Here is a 17,029-nt window from a genome sequence, read left to right as displayed (position 1 = left end):
GGAAGAAAATATACTCAATTTAGGAAGCATGCCAAGACAAGTTAGAAGAGGAAAAATTGTTTTTGGATAAGAAATAATTCAGTTTCTCTGATGTCTGAGAATTGAGCATCATATTAATGGAGCTTACAGTAATCTAATTGGGAAATCATATGTCCCTATCAAATATAAAATGAGTTCCAGTCCGGAGGAATAAATATGGGGTCATGTTGGCTCTCTTTTTTTGCCCTGACTCATGCTACTTTGGAGAACAGATGCATCTTTCTAAGCTGCTAAGCACATCTAATGGTTCAAAGGTTAGGACATTGTACCTTGTGGGAGAGTAGGACATTAAGAATGCAAAACAAAAGCAAACTGTATTGTCATTGTCTTGGTTTCTTATTAAAATTACTTGATTCTTCTGGGAGAACTTTTTGTCCTAGAGTGAGGGTAGATGGAAACTTGAAAAGTAGCATAAGCACTATACCTAATTTTATAATCTCTGTCTTATGGATGAACTTATTTTTAAGCTACTTTATTAAAAATGAGAGCTTCAGGTTTGGAATTATACTTTTCATTTGCAATTCTAACTTAATCTGTGGTCATTGGTACACTCTGACTTTCATACCTTTTATATATAATAATTCAAAGAAAAAAAATTGATAATTTGAAAGCATAAATGTTTTATGAAACTAAGTAATCTCTGCCTACAATTGTATATTTATCCATTGTTTCTAACGGTGACATTGTCCCAAAAAGCATAATTGATTTTTTTCCTAATTAAGATAAAATAAATGACAATGGTGTTTATTCATGATCTTCCATTTGTATTAAAAACAAGTGAGAAAGAACAACAACAAAAAAGGAATTATACGATTTAAATTTTTTTTACTTTTTTAAAATTTTTTTTGAGACAGAGTTTTGCTCTGTTACCCAGGCTGGAGTACAGTGGCATCATCTCGGCTCACTGCAAGCTCTGCCTCCCGGATTCAAACCATTCTTCTGCCTCAGCCTCCCAAGTAGCTGGGACTACAGGCACGTGCCACCGCGCTCGGCTAATTTTTTGTCTTTTTTCAGTAGAGACGGGGTTTCACCGTGTTAGCCAGGGTGGTCTCAATCTCCTGACCTCATGATCTGCCCACCTCGGCCTCCCAAAGTGCTGGGATTACAGGTGTGAGCCACTGCACCCGGCTAAAAATTGTTTTGTGAAAGACATCAAAAACAACTCATAACCTTCTTATTTGGTGATAAACAGTAAAAATACTTTCATGTGATTCTTTCAGTCTTCTCCTCTGAATATTCCATCATGTCATGATATAATAATTTTGCATTCTACCACTGTTGAATATTTAGGATGTTTCCAATTTTTCACTCTTATGAATAAAGTTGCAGTAAAGAGATCTTTATGCACATCATATTTGTAAACAATATTCAATTAATTTCCCATTTATTTTTAGAGCAACGGATGCTTAACTAATTTCAGTCTTATATTTTATATGTAACATGAGTCATATGTTTTAAACAATTATGTGCTATAACATTATAAAATTATTGTATATAAGATAGTAAAATTTTACAATATATAATGATATAATATCTCTTTTCAATAGGAACAAGATGAAAAAGATAATACTAAAAGGGTAAGATGATTTTCATAAATCTATACCTTATAAAATAATAAGGAAACCATTAATTCTTATAGTAAAACTTACTGCTTTTTTAAAACAGTTCTTATTTCATTATTCGAAGACACAGAAGTTGGGCAATTCAAATGTTGTGGTAAGTTGTAGAACTACTTCTTAGTAATCACTAATATTTGTTTAAAATAATGAACCTGTTTTTGCAGCATAACAGAGCTACATCAGAATTCAAATTTTTTACTTTAAAAGTTTATATGTGAGTAAAAGAATGAAATTCAATATTTATTATCCATTTGATTTATTTTATATGTCAATTACTACCTGTACATTAAATTCATTCTTTAATTCATTCATTCTTTAACAGTTATTTACAAAGTATTAGCTATATGCTATGTGCCAGGCACAATTCTAGGTACTAGAAATATAGCAATAAATAAAACAAAATTTAAAAAAGAAATCCCTGGCCAGGCATGGTGGCTCGTGCCTGTAATCCCAGCAGTTTGGGAGGCCGAGGCAGGCAGATCACTTGAGGTCTGGAGTTCAAGACCAGCCTTGCCAACATGGTGAAACCCTGTCTCTAATAAAAATACAAAAATTAGCCAGGTGTGGTGGTGCACGCCTGTGGTCCCAGCTACTCAGGAGGTTAAGGCAAGAGAATTGCTTGTACCCAGGAGGTGGAGGTTGCAGTGAGCTGAGATCACGCCACTGCACTCTAGCATGGACGACAGAGTGATACTCTGTCTCAAAAAAAAAAAAGAAAGAAAAGAAAAGAAAAGTCCCTGCTTTTGTGAAACACATTCTAAAGACCAAGAAAATAAAAAAGCAAATAAATAAGTAAAACATATTGTTTCAGATGGCAATTGTTGCAAATTAAAAAATCATTTGATCCAAGGGCATTTTTTATTTTAAAGGATGATTTTCGAAAATGTAATTAAATATAATTAGAAATATCCTCTTCTATTCCTAAGATGTTCTTATTAATAATTAGGCATTTAATGTGCGAATGTATTCTCTAAGGTTAGCCAAAAACCAGTAACTTGAATTCAGTTCACTTTAAAATCATCTAGTATTAGCAGTAGTTTTTCTTTTTGTAGGCATGGATTTTAAAAATGCTAACCAGCCTACTTGGTGTTTCAATCTAGAATACTTAGAAATTATTTGACTATAATATTATTTCCACACTTGTGATTCACTTCCGTGAACCAATTTAGGGAATGAGGAGCATAGTGTATTTTAAGCAGATACATACCTATGGAAAGGTAACTGTAATCTTAAACTCAGTTTGAAATATTTATCACATGGAATATTCTTAACATATGAGGAGGCGAAAGATTATACTGGCTTTACACCAAGTACAAGTTGAATTAGTTAACAGATAACTGTTATATAGGGCTCAACATAATCCATGTCATAAATGAATTTAACATTAATGAGAAGTCTCAGTGTGACCCATACCTTTTTTAAAAATGCAGCCATAGCAGGTAGGTAGCTATATATCTCAAGTGTGCTTTCATTTTCTTTGGCTTGGCACCTTTACATTTTGGGAAAATGTATCTTAGTCACAGTTTTCACTATGGAGAACACATTGTCATTTTCACACATTGTTGTGTTGCTCCCAATGTTTCTATTTTAAGTATATAATTTATAAAGGAGGTTATTAGATGTGTGTATAGTATAATCTTCCAGATAAACATGTTTATAGTGGAAAATTGCTACTGGCAGTGTGGGTTTTGCCTGGCCCGAATTATTCTGACTAAGTCTAGTAACAGACAGACTGCCTTTTGCCTCTCAAAGAGGCAATGAGGGGTTTTACTTGCTGACAGTTCACAAGAGAGCTGCAGCTGTTGGGAAAGTGCTTCTTCTCAATATGAGGACAAAAATCCCAGTGTAGAGCTACCAAATTTTATCCCACCTCTTGGTTCATTCTCCACAGTTCTTTGAATTGCTCCCAAAGAGCAATTAGGTGACATCTTTAATTTTCCGTTTTGTCTGGGACAAGTTTAGTGGGTAAAAACAAAAACAAATAGGAAGCGTCTTGATGGCCAGTGCTGAGAAGCCATGTGCTCATCGCGTGTGTGTTCATGTCCTCTCAGTCATCTGTTGTGCATCCGTTGCTGCAGCTCGTTCCTCACCTGCATGAGAGAAGAATGAAGAGATTCAGAGTGGACGTATGTAATACAAACTGCATGCTGGCTTTGCCATTCCGCGTGGGGCAGCCCTTTCTGTTAATTCCCAGCTGTGGTAGTTCATCAAATGCTGCTCTTCAGGATAAGCCCACACTAATACCCAGTTAGCCAACGTAAGAGCATCTGTTTGCAGAGTAGAAGAGAATTGTTCAAGCCGCCCTTCCATGGACCCCTGCAATATTGTGTCCCTTCTAGCTGAAGCTGTGGACATTGAGGAAAGTTGGAACTACACTGTTTTCCAAAAGCCATGACTCTCTTGGTGAGAAAATCTATTCTTGGTTTAAGAAAGCTTGTATCCAGTCCTTAGGCAGGAATAAGAGAACAAATAAAGGACAATGTACTGCCCCTCTGTATCCAGCTTGGCAAATAGCTAGGATGGCAAGCTTTCTGCAAGTATTTAAATGTTCTTAAGAGTAGGCCAGGCCTGGTGGCTCACACCTGTAATCCCTTCAACTTTGAAGGTCCAGGTGGGTGGATCCCTTGAGGTCAGGAGTTCGAGACCAGCCTTGGCAACATGGCGAAACCCCGTCTCTACTAAAAATACAAAAAAAAAAAAAAAAAAAGTTAGCCAGGCATATTGGCGCATGCCTGTAATCCCAGTTACTCGGAGGCTGAGGCATAAGAATCGCTTGAACCCAGGAGGCAGAGGTTGCACTGCACTCCAGCTTGGGTGACAGAGCAAGACTCCGTCTCAAAAAAAAAAAAACAAAAAACAAGTTGGTAAGACTATGGTTCGTGAAGTAAATATCAGAAACTAAATATATATACTTTGGTTTTTTCAACAAAAAAATGTGACCTAAGTCCAGGGATCCACCCACCTGGACCTTCCAAAATTGAAGGGATTACAGGTGTGAGCCACCAGGCCTGGCCTACTCTTAACAACATTTAAATACTTGAGCAGAAAGCTTGCCATCCTAGCTATTTTGCCAATATGTGTAAGATGAATGTAACCACTTTAATACAGTCTAACTGTGTTACATTGTGGAGTTTTCACAGTCATTTAAAAAGAATCCTAACTCTTGTGGCTCACGCCTGTAATCCCAGCACTTTGGGAGGCTAGGTGGGTGCATCATTTGAGGTCAGGAGTTTGAGACCACCCTGGCCAACATGGTGAAACCCCGTCTTTACTAAAAATACAAAAATTAGCCGGGTGTGGCGGTGGGCGCCTGTGATCCCAGCTACTCGGGAGGCTGAGGAGAATCACTTGAACGGGGGAGGCGGAGGTTGCAGTAAGCCGAAATCTTGCCACTGCCCTGCAGCCTGAGTGACAGCGCGAGACTCCGTCTCAAAAAAAAAAAAAAAAAAAAAGAAAAGAAAAAAAAAGAATCCTAACCCTTGTAACACTGATAATTTCTGCAATTATTTTGTATACATATATATTATATACTTTTTTGTTTTTGTTTTTTGAGACGGAGTCTCGCTCTGTCACCCAGGCTGGAGTACAGTGGTGTGATCTTGGCTCACTGCAAGCTCCACCCACCATGTTCACGCCATTCTCCTGCCTCAGCCTCCCGAGGAGCTGGGATTACAGGCGCCCGCCACCACGCCCGGCTAATTTTTTGCATTTTTAGTAGAGACGGGGTTTCACTGTGTTAGCCAGGATGGTCTGGATCTCCTGACCTCGTGATCCACCCACCTCGGCCTCCCAAAGTGCTGGGATTACGGGCGTGAGCCACGGCGCCCCGCCTCTAGGATTATTTTTAAGTAATGCCTTCCCTTGCTGTAATACATTATAATTTTCAGTCTTATTTTATTCTTTGAGGAACTCTGTTAGTACTTTACAAGTATTATTTCCCATTTACAAAAGGGAAAGCAAGTCAGAATAGTTGAAGGAGTTTCCCAAGATCGTATTAGTAAGAGAAAGTGCAAAATAGTCTTCTGGCTTCTGATCTAGGCAAACTTTTTTTCACTATGCTGTATCCTTTATAGTTTAATCTTGGGTACTTTTATTATGTTATTTTTAAATTATGTATTTTATTATTAAAAGTTGAATTCAGGCTGGGCACGGTGGTTCACGCTTGTAATCCCAGCACTTTGGGAGGCCCAGGTGGGTGGATCACCTGTCAGGAGTTTGAGACCAGCCTGTCCATCATGATGAAATCTCGTCTCTACTAAAAATACAAAAAAAAAAAAAAAAGATTAGCTGGTCGTGGTGGCGGCACCTGTAATCCCGGCTACTTGGGAGGCTGAGGCGGGAGAATAGTTTGAATCGGGGGGCAGAGGTTGCAGTAAGCTGAGATCGTGCCACTGCACTCCAGCCTGGGTGACAGAGCAAGACTACGTCTCAAAACAAACAAACAAAAAAAATTTGAGTTCAGATCAAAGTTTTCTTTAATTTCAATACCATATTTAATTTATTCTTCTTAAAATGCTACCCAAAGTTTTCAGACACTTAAAAACGCATAGAGTTTAGGTGAATATATTCCTCAAAATTTATTTTTATGGCCAGTATTTCCTCCCTAGAATCTTCACATTCTTTTTTTTTTTTTGAGACGGAGTCTCGCTCTGTCGCCCATGCTGGAGTACAGTGGCACGATCTCGGCTCACTGCAAGCTCCACCTCCCGGGTTCATGACATTCTCCTGCCTCAGCCTCCTGAGTAGCTGGGACTACAGGTGCCTGCCACCACGCCCGGCTAATTTTTTTGTATTTTTAATAGAGATGGGGTTTCACCGTGTTAGCCAGGATGGTCTCGACCTCCTGACCTCGTGATCCACCCACCTCGGCCTCCCAAAGTGCTGGGATTACAGGCTTGAGCCACCGCGCCCGGCCAGAATCTTCACATTCTTAAATGAAGCTTCCATCAAAGAAGGCAATATCTGATGCCAACTGTAAAGAGAAATGTAAGATCTTAGGCAGTAGCCCCTTAAAATATTAGAATTTGCAGAATGAAGAAAAAGTAGTTGTCATCAAACTCTAGAAGTAACACATGCTTTTTTGATTTAACTTTTACTTCTTAAAGTATTTGCTTGAGTTATGAATTAGTAAACAATTTCAACTTAAAGATTCAGTTTCTTAAAAGACACCAACAATCATTAGTATGACTACATTATTTCAGTGCCGTGATTTACAAAACCAAAGCTAATCACTCAGTATTGTGGCCAGTTTAGTACATTGAGTGAATTTTCCACCTTCAGTGATATCATCTATATTTTCAGACAAATGATAAATCTTAAGGGTATTTTGCAGCCAGTCAAGTTTCCTAGAAACCTACGAAAGAAAATAATTTAAAAGATGAATAGAAATGCAATTGCAGGAGAGTGTTCACTTTGCTGGGCCTAAGTCATCTAATTTTAAAATGTATCTTTGATAGTGAAATATTTTGGATTCTTGAAGAAATGAGGTTTTAGATCTTAAAACACTTTTCTTAAATTTTGATTGCTAGACATCTTCCAATTTCATTCCCACATCTTTTTTTTTATCGCTACCTCCCAAATTATTTTATATACTACTCTATGCTTAATGATAAGACTCTAAAAAGATCTGTATGTTTGGGTTTTGCATTTGGAAGTTTTAAATATTTGGCACATTTAAATTTACATTTACATTTTGTCCTGCCTTTTAGTATTTTCTCTTTAATATGATATGCATTTGAATTTTTTTTTTTTTTTTTTTTTTTAGACAGCGTTTTTCTCTGTCACCTAGGCTGGAGTGCAGTGACGTTTTCATGGCTTACTGAGCCTTGACCTCCTGGGCTCAGGCAATCCTCCCACCTCAGCCTCCTGAGGAGCCTGAGGAATTGGGTCCACAGGTGTATGCCATCACACCTGGCTAAATTTTTTAATTATTTTTAGAGACTAGGTCTCTCTATGTTGCCCAGGCTGGTCTCAAACTCCTGGGCTCAAGTGATCCTCCCACATCAGTCTCCCAAAGTGCTCAGATTACAAGCATTAACCGCTGTACCCAGCTGAGAACGTTGCTTACATAGGTATATAAACATATATTTTATATGTGTACATTTTTTTTAATTTTGAAAACTTAAAAAAACTTTATTTTTTATTTTTCATTGGTATATTATAGTTATACATATTTTGGGGGTACATGTGATATTTTGATACATGTATACAGTATGTACATTTTTAAATACAGATTTTTTCAATATTAAGTAATTTGAGGAGTTATAGTAAAGATGAAAATTAAATACTATATTGAGAATTTAAGATACATTTGTTGCAAACTAAGTATTTCAGAATTTAAACATATATCAGAGCCATTTCTTAGAATTTAATATGATAGTATTCATATTATAAAATAGTTGAAAAAGGTCTTGGCTGACAGATTTCATGGTGATAGCCATGCTGATAATGCTTTTATGATATAGATAATTGTTAATGAAAATAGGAAGCTATAAGCCAATTTTATGGAAACCATAAAATGTTAATGTATTTTTTTCACAAAGTTTAAAATGAAATGTTTAAGAAAAAGATATACTTATTATGAATAATTGGGTCGTTCCTATTAATATTTGGAAATTTAAAAATTAACATTCTGCATATATAATTATATTAGGAACATCTGTCCTAAAGCTTCATCGAATAAACATAATTTACCAAATTTGTCCCTTAATTTCAAACTACATTTCTGTAGAAATATTGTATAATATTTTTTAGCTTTGACACAATTCTGTTTTGTATTTTCCCCTGTTCATGTGTTAACACATGCAATATATATTTTAAATAAATTATTTCATTCTAACAAAATGCTGAAAGGAGAATTTAAATATAGTCAATTATGAAGTGTCTGTCATTTCTCTTTCTACTTATTGATGAATTCACCTACAACTGACAAAATTCCTGAAAGGCAAATTGGTCACACTGATAAGGAAATTATTTCTAAATATAAGATTCTGATGATACTACTAGTTGTTGAAAATTTTCAGGTATAATACAAAAATTCTCTATTCAAGTCCCTGATTCCCTCTATGTTTAGTTATGATAGTTGAAAGTAATTCTGACCCTCAATGTACTTTCAAGGAGAATTTGCACTTATTTTTAGTGTTATTTGATTTGTAATGCCCTCATTTTCTCTTCTAGGAAGAATTCCAAAGTCCCTTTGCAAGTCAAAGTCGAGGATATTTTTTATTCAGGGTAGGTACATACTGTATTTTTTAAAAAAATCAATCTACATCAAAATTTAAAAACATGTTCACTGTGTATTTAATTAACTTTTACATTTCAATTAAGTTTTAAAGTTTATAGATGTTTGGCATCAGGTGTTACAGTCTGACATTCACTTCTGTCACCAGTTTATTGCTTCAATACCATAGTATCTCTGATCTCTCCTTTGATCTATTGCTCATGTTTAAACACCTCCAGTAACAGTCACCTATTTGACACTTTAATTCTATGACATTTTGTGTATAGAAAATAGGTGTCTTAAAGATACACTATTCCTTATTTCTATGGAATTATTTACAAAATTTTTAACTCAGTAGATTGGAAGAGAATTCACAAATTCTTAAAATTAAAAGAACCAATCATAATAAAAGGTATAAGTAGACAGAATTTCGGGATTACATTTCTGATTTTGTTTGTCCACATTGTCTATAAAATGTGTTTTTATTCTAGGCAGCTACACTTTGCAAAATATTTGCATCCTTAATACATTACCAGAAAGTTTTAATTAATTAGTTCAACAAGTATTTATTGAACTTCTACTGCGTGCTGAGCAATGTACCAAGGGCTGGGACTATAAAGACAGATAGGATTCCATTCCTGTGCTCTAGGAGTTTAGATAGGCTCTAAGAGAAAGCAGATAAGTAAACAAATATAAAGTACTGTGTGAAATGCACTTGTAATCCAAGGGCTGTGGTTTCCAAAAGAAAAGCATTTAACTCCAGCTGGGGAATGGAAGAGGTACAGAGAAGCTTCATGAGCTGAATCCTGAAGAATCAATGGGAAGTGGTTGATGAAATATTTAGCTAAGAGATTTCAGCTTTACACTAAAGGCTAAGGAGGGGGCAAATGTAAGATTTGCCTTTTGGAAAATAATTCTAATAGCAAATTAGAGAATGGATTGAATGAAGGAATTGGACTGATAGCAGGAAGGAGTAAGCAGCTAAACAGCCCTGACTTCAGTAAGTTCATTTTGGTTCATATCAAATTAAAATTGAGAACATTTGTTTTAAAATGTTGGTACCATCAAGGAAATAATTAAAGTCAAATAGCATCTAGTTCATGGTGGTCTTTGCAGCATTAGCATCACCTCAGAACTTGTTAGAAATACAAATTTCTCAGGATTCTCAGACTTACTAAATCAGAAATTCTGGCTAAGGAGTCCAGCAGTCTATGTTGTAAAAAGCCCTCAAGATGATTGTGATGCACATTAAACACTCCTCTAAGTCATCAATCTGTTCCTATGACTATTAGCTTCCATCTTTAGTTACAATGATTTATTTCTAATCTATTATTTTTCAGCCACGGAATGGAAGAAGGTCAGCAGGGTTCATTTAAAATGGTATGTGAGAAATAAATAAATAAAATGGTATGCATTTCACAGTTCAACACAGTTTGACATTTTCTGTTGTTTTCAAACAGTCACAAATTAAATTATGCTAAATATATTTCTATTATTTGATTGCATATGTACATGAATGTCCCATATAAATACTACAATGATAGGAGCTGTAAGGGCTTTATTGTAATGAGAAAATACCAGTATTTTAGGGCCTCATTTGCTTTGCCCATGTCATTTATTCCTCAGACTATGTCACAGTAATAATTATCATAAGTGATTTTGTAGACATTAATCTTATCATCATTTATTGTGCAAGTAGGATATGTCAAGGAATGAATTCTTATTGCAGTAATCAGTGTCTACCATAATGGGCCAAGATTTACAGACTGAAAGTACTTCTGTCATCTAAATAACCAATACTCAAAGATTCTTTGTAAAAGCTGGTGATTTACTGGTTTCTAGAGAATTTTTTAAAATGTGGAAAGACATGAGAGAATGACTACTTCTTTCGTGCTGCCAGAATTTCTACCTCAGTGCTGGACATACAGTAGAAATTTAGTAGCTGATGACTGTTCCCACATGTTTAATAAATATGTTAATCCTAATATTTTATTAGACAATAAATGTTGAAATCAAACCCAAATGCAGATGAATAAATTTATACCACAGAAATAAAAGTGTATTCTACTAAGCTTTTGTAATCCTAAATCCAGATTTTATGCTGAACGTATTTTTTCAAATATATCATTCATTTTAGACTGGGCAAGTGGCTCATGCCTGTAATCCTATCACTTTGAGAGGCTAGGGCATGAGGATCACTTGAGCACAGGATTTTGAGACCCCATCTCTACAAAAACTTAAGAAAAAAATTAGCCAGATGTGGTGGCGCATGCCTGTAGTCCTACCTACTTCAGAGGCTGAGATGGGAGGATAGCTTGAGCCCAGGAGTTTGAGGCTGTGAGCTATGTCTTTCCTCTGCACTCCAGCCAAGGCAATAGAACAAGAACTTATCTTAAAAAAATAAATAAATAAAATAAAAACAAAATAACAACAAAGTAAACTTCAAGAGGGCAGAAGGAAGTTATAAAAATGAAAGAAGAAATTGATGTTAAAAACAGTAAAACAGGACAACTCGGTGGTGGCCACTATGCAGACCAGACTTCGCTTGTTCTCGCGTGCCTGGCTCCACTTTCCCTCCGCAACCATGTCTGACAAACCCGATATGGCTGAGATCGAGAAATTCGGTAACTCGAAACTGAAGAAGACAGAGACGCAAGAGAAAAATCCACTGCCTTCCAAAGAAACGATGGAACAGGAGAAGCAAGCAGGCGAATCGTAATGAGGCGTGCGCCACCAATATGCACTGTACATTCCACAAGCATTGCCTTCTTATTTTACTTCTTTTAGCTGTTTAACTTTGTAAGATGCAAAGAGGTTGGATCAAGTTTAAATGACTGTACTGTCCCTTTCACATCAAAGAACTACTGACAACGAAGACCGCGCCTGCCTCTCTCATCTGTCTATCTGACTGGCAGGGAAGGAAAGAACTTGCATGTTGGTGAAGGAAGAAGTGGGGTGGAAGAAGTGGGGTGGGACGACAGTGAAATCTAGAGTAAAACCAAGCTGGCCCAAGGTGTCCTGCAGGATGTAATGCAGTTTAATCAGAGTGCCTTTTTTTTTTTTTTTTTTTTTTTGCTCAAATGATTTTAATTATTGGAATGCACAATTTTTTTAATATGCAAATGAAAAGTTTAAAAACTTTAAAAAAAAACCAGTAAAGAAGGAGGACAGTAAACAAAGCAAAAATCTATAGTAATTCTTTTTTTATAGTAATTCTTTGCAAAAATTAAATTGGCCTAGTGTAATCAAGAAAAAGGGTAAAATCATAAATATAGAAAAGTACAATGAAAAGAGAAATTAAAACAGAGAAGAAATAAAAATCACAAAAGAGTACTTTGCACATCTCTCCACATATCAGTTTGGAAACCTGGATAAAATGGAGGATTGTCTAATAAAGTAGGTGCTACCAAAATTGACCTCAGAAGAAAGAAAAACACTAAACGGACTAATAGGTATGGGGGAAAATTGGAAAATGTTATCTAGAAATTATACCCTTGGCCAGGTGCAGTAGCTCAGGCCTGTAATCCCAGCACTTTGGGAGGCCAAGGTGGGTGGATCACCTTCAAAAATAAAGAAACTGGAGTCAGGAGTTCAAGACCAGCCTGACCAACATGGAGAAATCCCGTCTCTACTAAAAATACAAAATTAGCCAGGTGTGGTGGTGCATCCCTATAATCCCAGCTACTCGGGAGGCTTAGGCAGGAGAATCACTTAAACCCAGGAGGCAGAGGTTGTAGTGAGCTGAGATCACACCATTGCACTCCAATCTGGTCATCAAGAGCAAAAAAAAAAAAAAAGAAAAAAAAAAGAAAAAAAATAAAGAAACTACTCATTCAAAACTATACTGTTTCAAAAAAAAGAAAAAAAAAAACTATACCCACAATATACCCTCAAAAAGTGCTAAGCCAATAATTTTGAATTTTTTCAGCTCAGAGAAAGAAGAAAAACTACCAAATATTTTTATGAAGCCAGCATAATATTAATACCAAAACTTAAAAAATAGTATAAAAAATCTGTAAGTCAACTGTGTTTATAAATATTAATGTAAAAATTTTAAAGGAATATTATTAAATAGTATTCATCAGTATACTTAAATAATTTTATGACCCCACTAAGTAAGATTTGTTCCAGCAACTCAAGGATGGTTCAACATTAAGAAGTGTGTTAAAAGTTTTCACTATTAGAAGAAAAATTATATGATAATCTCAATAGATACTTTTGGTAAAATTTCACATCAATTTCTGATCTATTAGGAAGAGATTAAGCCTTTCTTGACATGATTTATATAATGGTCTCAAACCAAGTTAGTACAGTAGCTGGCTTGTTAGTGAAACACTTTGGAGCATTTCCATTAATGTCAGGAACAAGATAAAGATACACTCTAATTTCTTATTTAATGTAGTTCTTAATGTGTTAGCCAATTCAATTAGAAAAGAAAGAAATAAAAGATTCAAATAGTGGAAAAGCGAAGGAAAAATTTAATGTGCTCATGGGACCTAATTAGGAACTTGAATTTGCAAACTGTGTTTAGTATTAACTCCTGCTTCAGAAGAGGCCTGATAAATTATGTTCACATGAAGAATATGAGAAAACATATTCTTAATTTTGTATTTTTTCAAGGAACGAAGAACAGAGAGCTAATGGATAAGAAACAATTTTATCTTTTATAATATTATAAATGTAAATTGGCATTAAAAATGTTTTTAAATAGCTTAATACCAAATGGGAAAAAAATAGGTGCATTTGTAACATCGAAGTAAGTATTAGAGTGTTCAGAATGTGAAATGAAATTTAATCCATGATTTGGTGAATTTAGTAAAAAAAAAAAAAAAAAAAAAACTCCAAAATTGAGAATAATTGCTTTATTCAGATTATGTTCAAGATTAGGGTATACATAAACTAATGTACTCATGATTTCATTTCATTTTCCCAATAGAAAAACAACATAATAATCATGTTTTCTTTGTTTTTCTCATCTGATTTTCTAAGGCCTTTCTCTATCCTGATGACCTATATTTATTTAGAAAGTGGTTAAACATAAAATAGAACTATTTAGTTGCAAATATATGAGGAAATAGATATACAAGGAGTAAAGGTAGCTTTTGAAATAGCTTATTCATAAATCTTATTGGTATGAATGAGCTTTAGGAAATCACTTTTAAATAGTTAAATACTGTAAACTGTTGGAAGCCACAGACATACAGAATAAGTGTTCCATTAGAGATAGATTAGATGATATATAGTTAAAAATATACAGACAGGCCAGGTACGGTGACTCACGCCGGTAATCCCAGCACTTTGGGATGCCAAAGTGGGCAGATCACTAGAGGTCAGGAGTTTGAGACCAGCCTGACCAACATAGTGAAACTCTGTCTCTACTAACAATACAAAAATTAGCTGGGCGTGGTGGTGCACTTCTGTAATCCCAGCTGCTCAGGAGGCTGAGGCAGGAGAATTGCTTAAACCCAGGAAGTGGAGGCTGCAGTGAGCCGAGATCACGCCACTGTACTCCAACCTGGGCAACAGAGCAAGACTCTGTCTCAAAAAAGAAAAATACATATATATATATTTCTTCTGTGTGTGTGTGTGTATTGTGTATGTATATATATATATAGAAGAACACACACAGAAGAACAGCTGGGAAATATTTCAGATGCTAATGTTACTCTATGACAAAATATAGAAATTATATACACATATTCACGTGGTCGTTTGCACTTAAATCTAATTCAGTTTTTCTTTTTTTGCAGGATGCCAACTAATTTTCCACAGAGCAATGCTATGGAATACAAAATGTACTGACATTTTGTTTTCTTCTGAAAAAAATCCTTGCTAAATTTACGCTGTTGAAAATCCCTGTGTTGTCGATGTTCTCAGTTGTAACAATGTTGTAAATGTTTAATTTGTTGAAAATTAAAAAATCTAAAAATATTTTTGCTTAGTGTTTTAATGAGAAATACTGTGTAATAAACCCGTAAATAATGATGTTCCTTAGATCCCTGCCGGGTTTGACAGTACTGACATGCTTTTTTTTTTTTTTTTTTGAAACAGAGTCTTGCTCTGTTACCCAGGCTGGAGTGCAGTGGTGCAATCTTGGTTCACTGCAACCTCTGTCTCTTGGGTTCAAGCGATTCTTCTACCTCAGTCTCCCGACTAGCTGGGATTACAGACATGCACCACCATGCCCAGCTAATTTTTTTTTTTTTGTATTTTTAGTAGAGACGAGGTTTTGCCATGTTGGCCAAGCTGGTCTCGAACTCTTGACCTCAGGTTATCCACCCGCCTTGGCCTCCCAAAGTGCTGGGATTACAGGCATGAGTCACCGTGCCCTGCCCACATGCATTTTTGATGTTTTCATTAAAGGCACTCATAGAGAGTTGAGAGTTGAGTTTTAATGAGCTGTATTAGTTTATCGTATTTGGATTTTGTCAGTGACAAAACACCAGCTCTCATAAATACCAGAATGCCCAGTAGCTACCAATCTTAGAATGTGAGCACCAACTGAAACTATACTAGTTGGAGGATTGGGCCATAACCCATCCAATAGTCCAATAATCAAGTTCTGATTTATAAACTGTATAATGGATATCTGATTGCTACAAATATATCAGAGGACCAACTTTTTCTACCAATTCATAGTATTCAGTTTATCCTAAAATAAGTTACTTCACCTCACAACATCTGAAAGGCAAGCAGTTCTGTCTATTAGCAGAAAGAAAATAATCTTATTAATAGAGGATCATGAACACAAATTGGGAACTTTTAACATCAAATCAATGTTTAGTGGGCACAGAATTAACTTCAGATGGAGGTTGAATTTATCTCCTCTCAGGTTCCCTTGATCTTTTTTCTTCTGACCTCTGTCTTAGGTTCCCACCTCCTCCATCAAGAAGGTTGCTGGCTGATTAGAAAGCAGTGGCTCTTTTGAGTAGGTAGAATTAGGTCTACACAGATATTCTTCAGAGCAGAGTATCTAACAAACCTTTGTCTTCCTAATGTTGAGCAATTATTATAGCTTAAGTTACACCTTTTACTAACAAAGTTCCTGAATTTCACTTCCTGTCAGCCTGAGTGAAGAACATAAGAAGAAGCAGAAGAGAAAAACATACATTATTTTTAGGGAAAAAAAAATGCCTTGATAAGATGGGGACTTGAGAGCAAGGAGAGCATGCTGCCCTAAAGCCACAAATGCATGGGGCTGCATTAGCTAGTTCTGTGCACAGTACTTCAACTAACCTGGACTTTGGATTGTCAGAACAAGAAAAGAATGTTAATTTAATCAGCAGTTCTCAGGGCCTCTCAGAAATCCAGAGAGATATAGGTAACATTTTTAGGGCTCCGGGGATGAAGAAGAAGAAGAAAGAGGAAGAGGAAGAAGATGAGGAAAATACCAAGACATTATTACAAAAATTGTGATATGTTTTAAATTATTTATATTTAACAAATTCATGTCTCATATGCAAACACAACAGAATATATGGGCTACTAGGAGTATAAGATTTGTATCAAGTACCCGCTGGGCACTACAGATGGACTGGTCCCATGCTGAACCCAAGTTTAAAGTTATGTCATTAAAAACATTTTTTTTCTTTCCAAGTCCTGTGAGTACATCTCTGGAACTGTGTAAAACAACTTGTGTAAAACACCAAGTGTTTTCCTCAAGTTCCTGGCAGCTCCCAGTAAACATCCTTTCCTTAATTTAAACACAAAGGAACCCCCACCTGTCTAGATATCCTACCTAAAGCCAGAGCTTTATTTATTTATTTATTTTTTCCCCTCAGTTTAGACAGATCTCACTCTGTCACTCAGGCTGGAGTGCAGTGGTGTGAACTTGGCTCGCTGCAACCTCTGCCTCCTGGGTAGCTGGGATTACAGGCACCCGCCACATCCCGTTAGTTTTTGGATTTTTAGTAGAGATGGGAGTTTCACCATGTTGGCCAGGCTGGTCTTGAACTCCTGAGCTCAAGTGATCTGCCTGCCTCAGCCTCCCAAAGAGCTGGGATTGCAGGCGTGTGCCACCGTGCCTGGCCTAAAGCCAGAGCTTCTGTCACTTAAGGCAGTGGATTTTTAAGATGGAATTGGGGGGCCTACAGTCCCATTTAAGCATCTAATGAAAGCTCTGGTTCTTAATTTCAGAAAAAAAAAATGTACA

General features: G+C 36.0%; 1 protein-coding gene and 1 pseudogene across 7 annotated transcripts in view; both read left to right on the top strand.

The window, feature by feature from the left end:
* The window catches only part of NMU (neuromedin U), a 36,029-nt gene extending 21,221 nt beyond the window's left edge, over positions 1 to 14,808 (top strand). Inside the window, exons 5-10 of one of the 6 annotated variants that reach the window (XM_003898873.4) lie at positions 1,587 to 1,616; positions 1,705 to 1,755; positions 3,710 to 3,784; positions 8,835 to 8,888; positions 10,218 to 10,257; positions 14,628 to 14,808. In XM_003898873.4, coding sequence (XP_003898922.2) covers positions 1,587 to 1,616; positions 1,705 to 1,755; positions 3,710 to 3,784; positions 8,835 to 8,888; positions 10,218 to 10,253 — 246 coding nt within the window. In that variant the 3' untranslated portion in view covers positions 10,254 to 10,257; positions 14,628 to 14,808. Of the gene's footprint in view, positions 1 to 1,586; positions 1,617 to 1,704; positions 1,756 to 3,709; positions 4,309 to 8,834; positions 8,889 to 10,217; positions 10,258 to 14,627 lie in introns of those variants that run through there. The other 5 variants (XR_004182761.1, XM_009207072.4, XM_031664463.1 and 2 more) reach the window with 5 other exon arrangements.
* LOC101017119 lies at positions 11,348 to 11,945 on the top strand (annotated as a pseudogene). The gene has a single exon (XR_160804.4). The product of XR_160804.4 is annotated as a thymosin beta-4 pseudogene (transcript).
* Positions 14,809 to 17,029: the final 2,221 nt, after the last annotated feature.

This window comes from Papio anubis, chromosome 3 (genome assembly GCF_008728515.1).
Source record: "Papio anubis isolate 15944 chromosome 3, Panubis1.0, whole genome shotgun sequence".
NCBI lineage: Eukaryota > Metazoa > Chordata > Mammalia > Primates > Cercopithecidae > Papio > Papio anubis.
The sequence above is the reverse complement of the archived record's forward strand: the minus strand, read 5'-3'. Positions and strand labels throughout refer to the sequence as shown.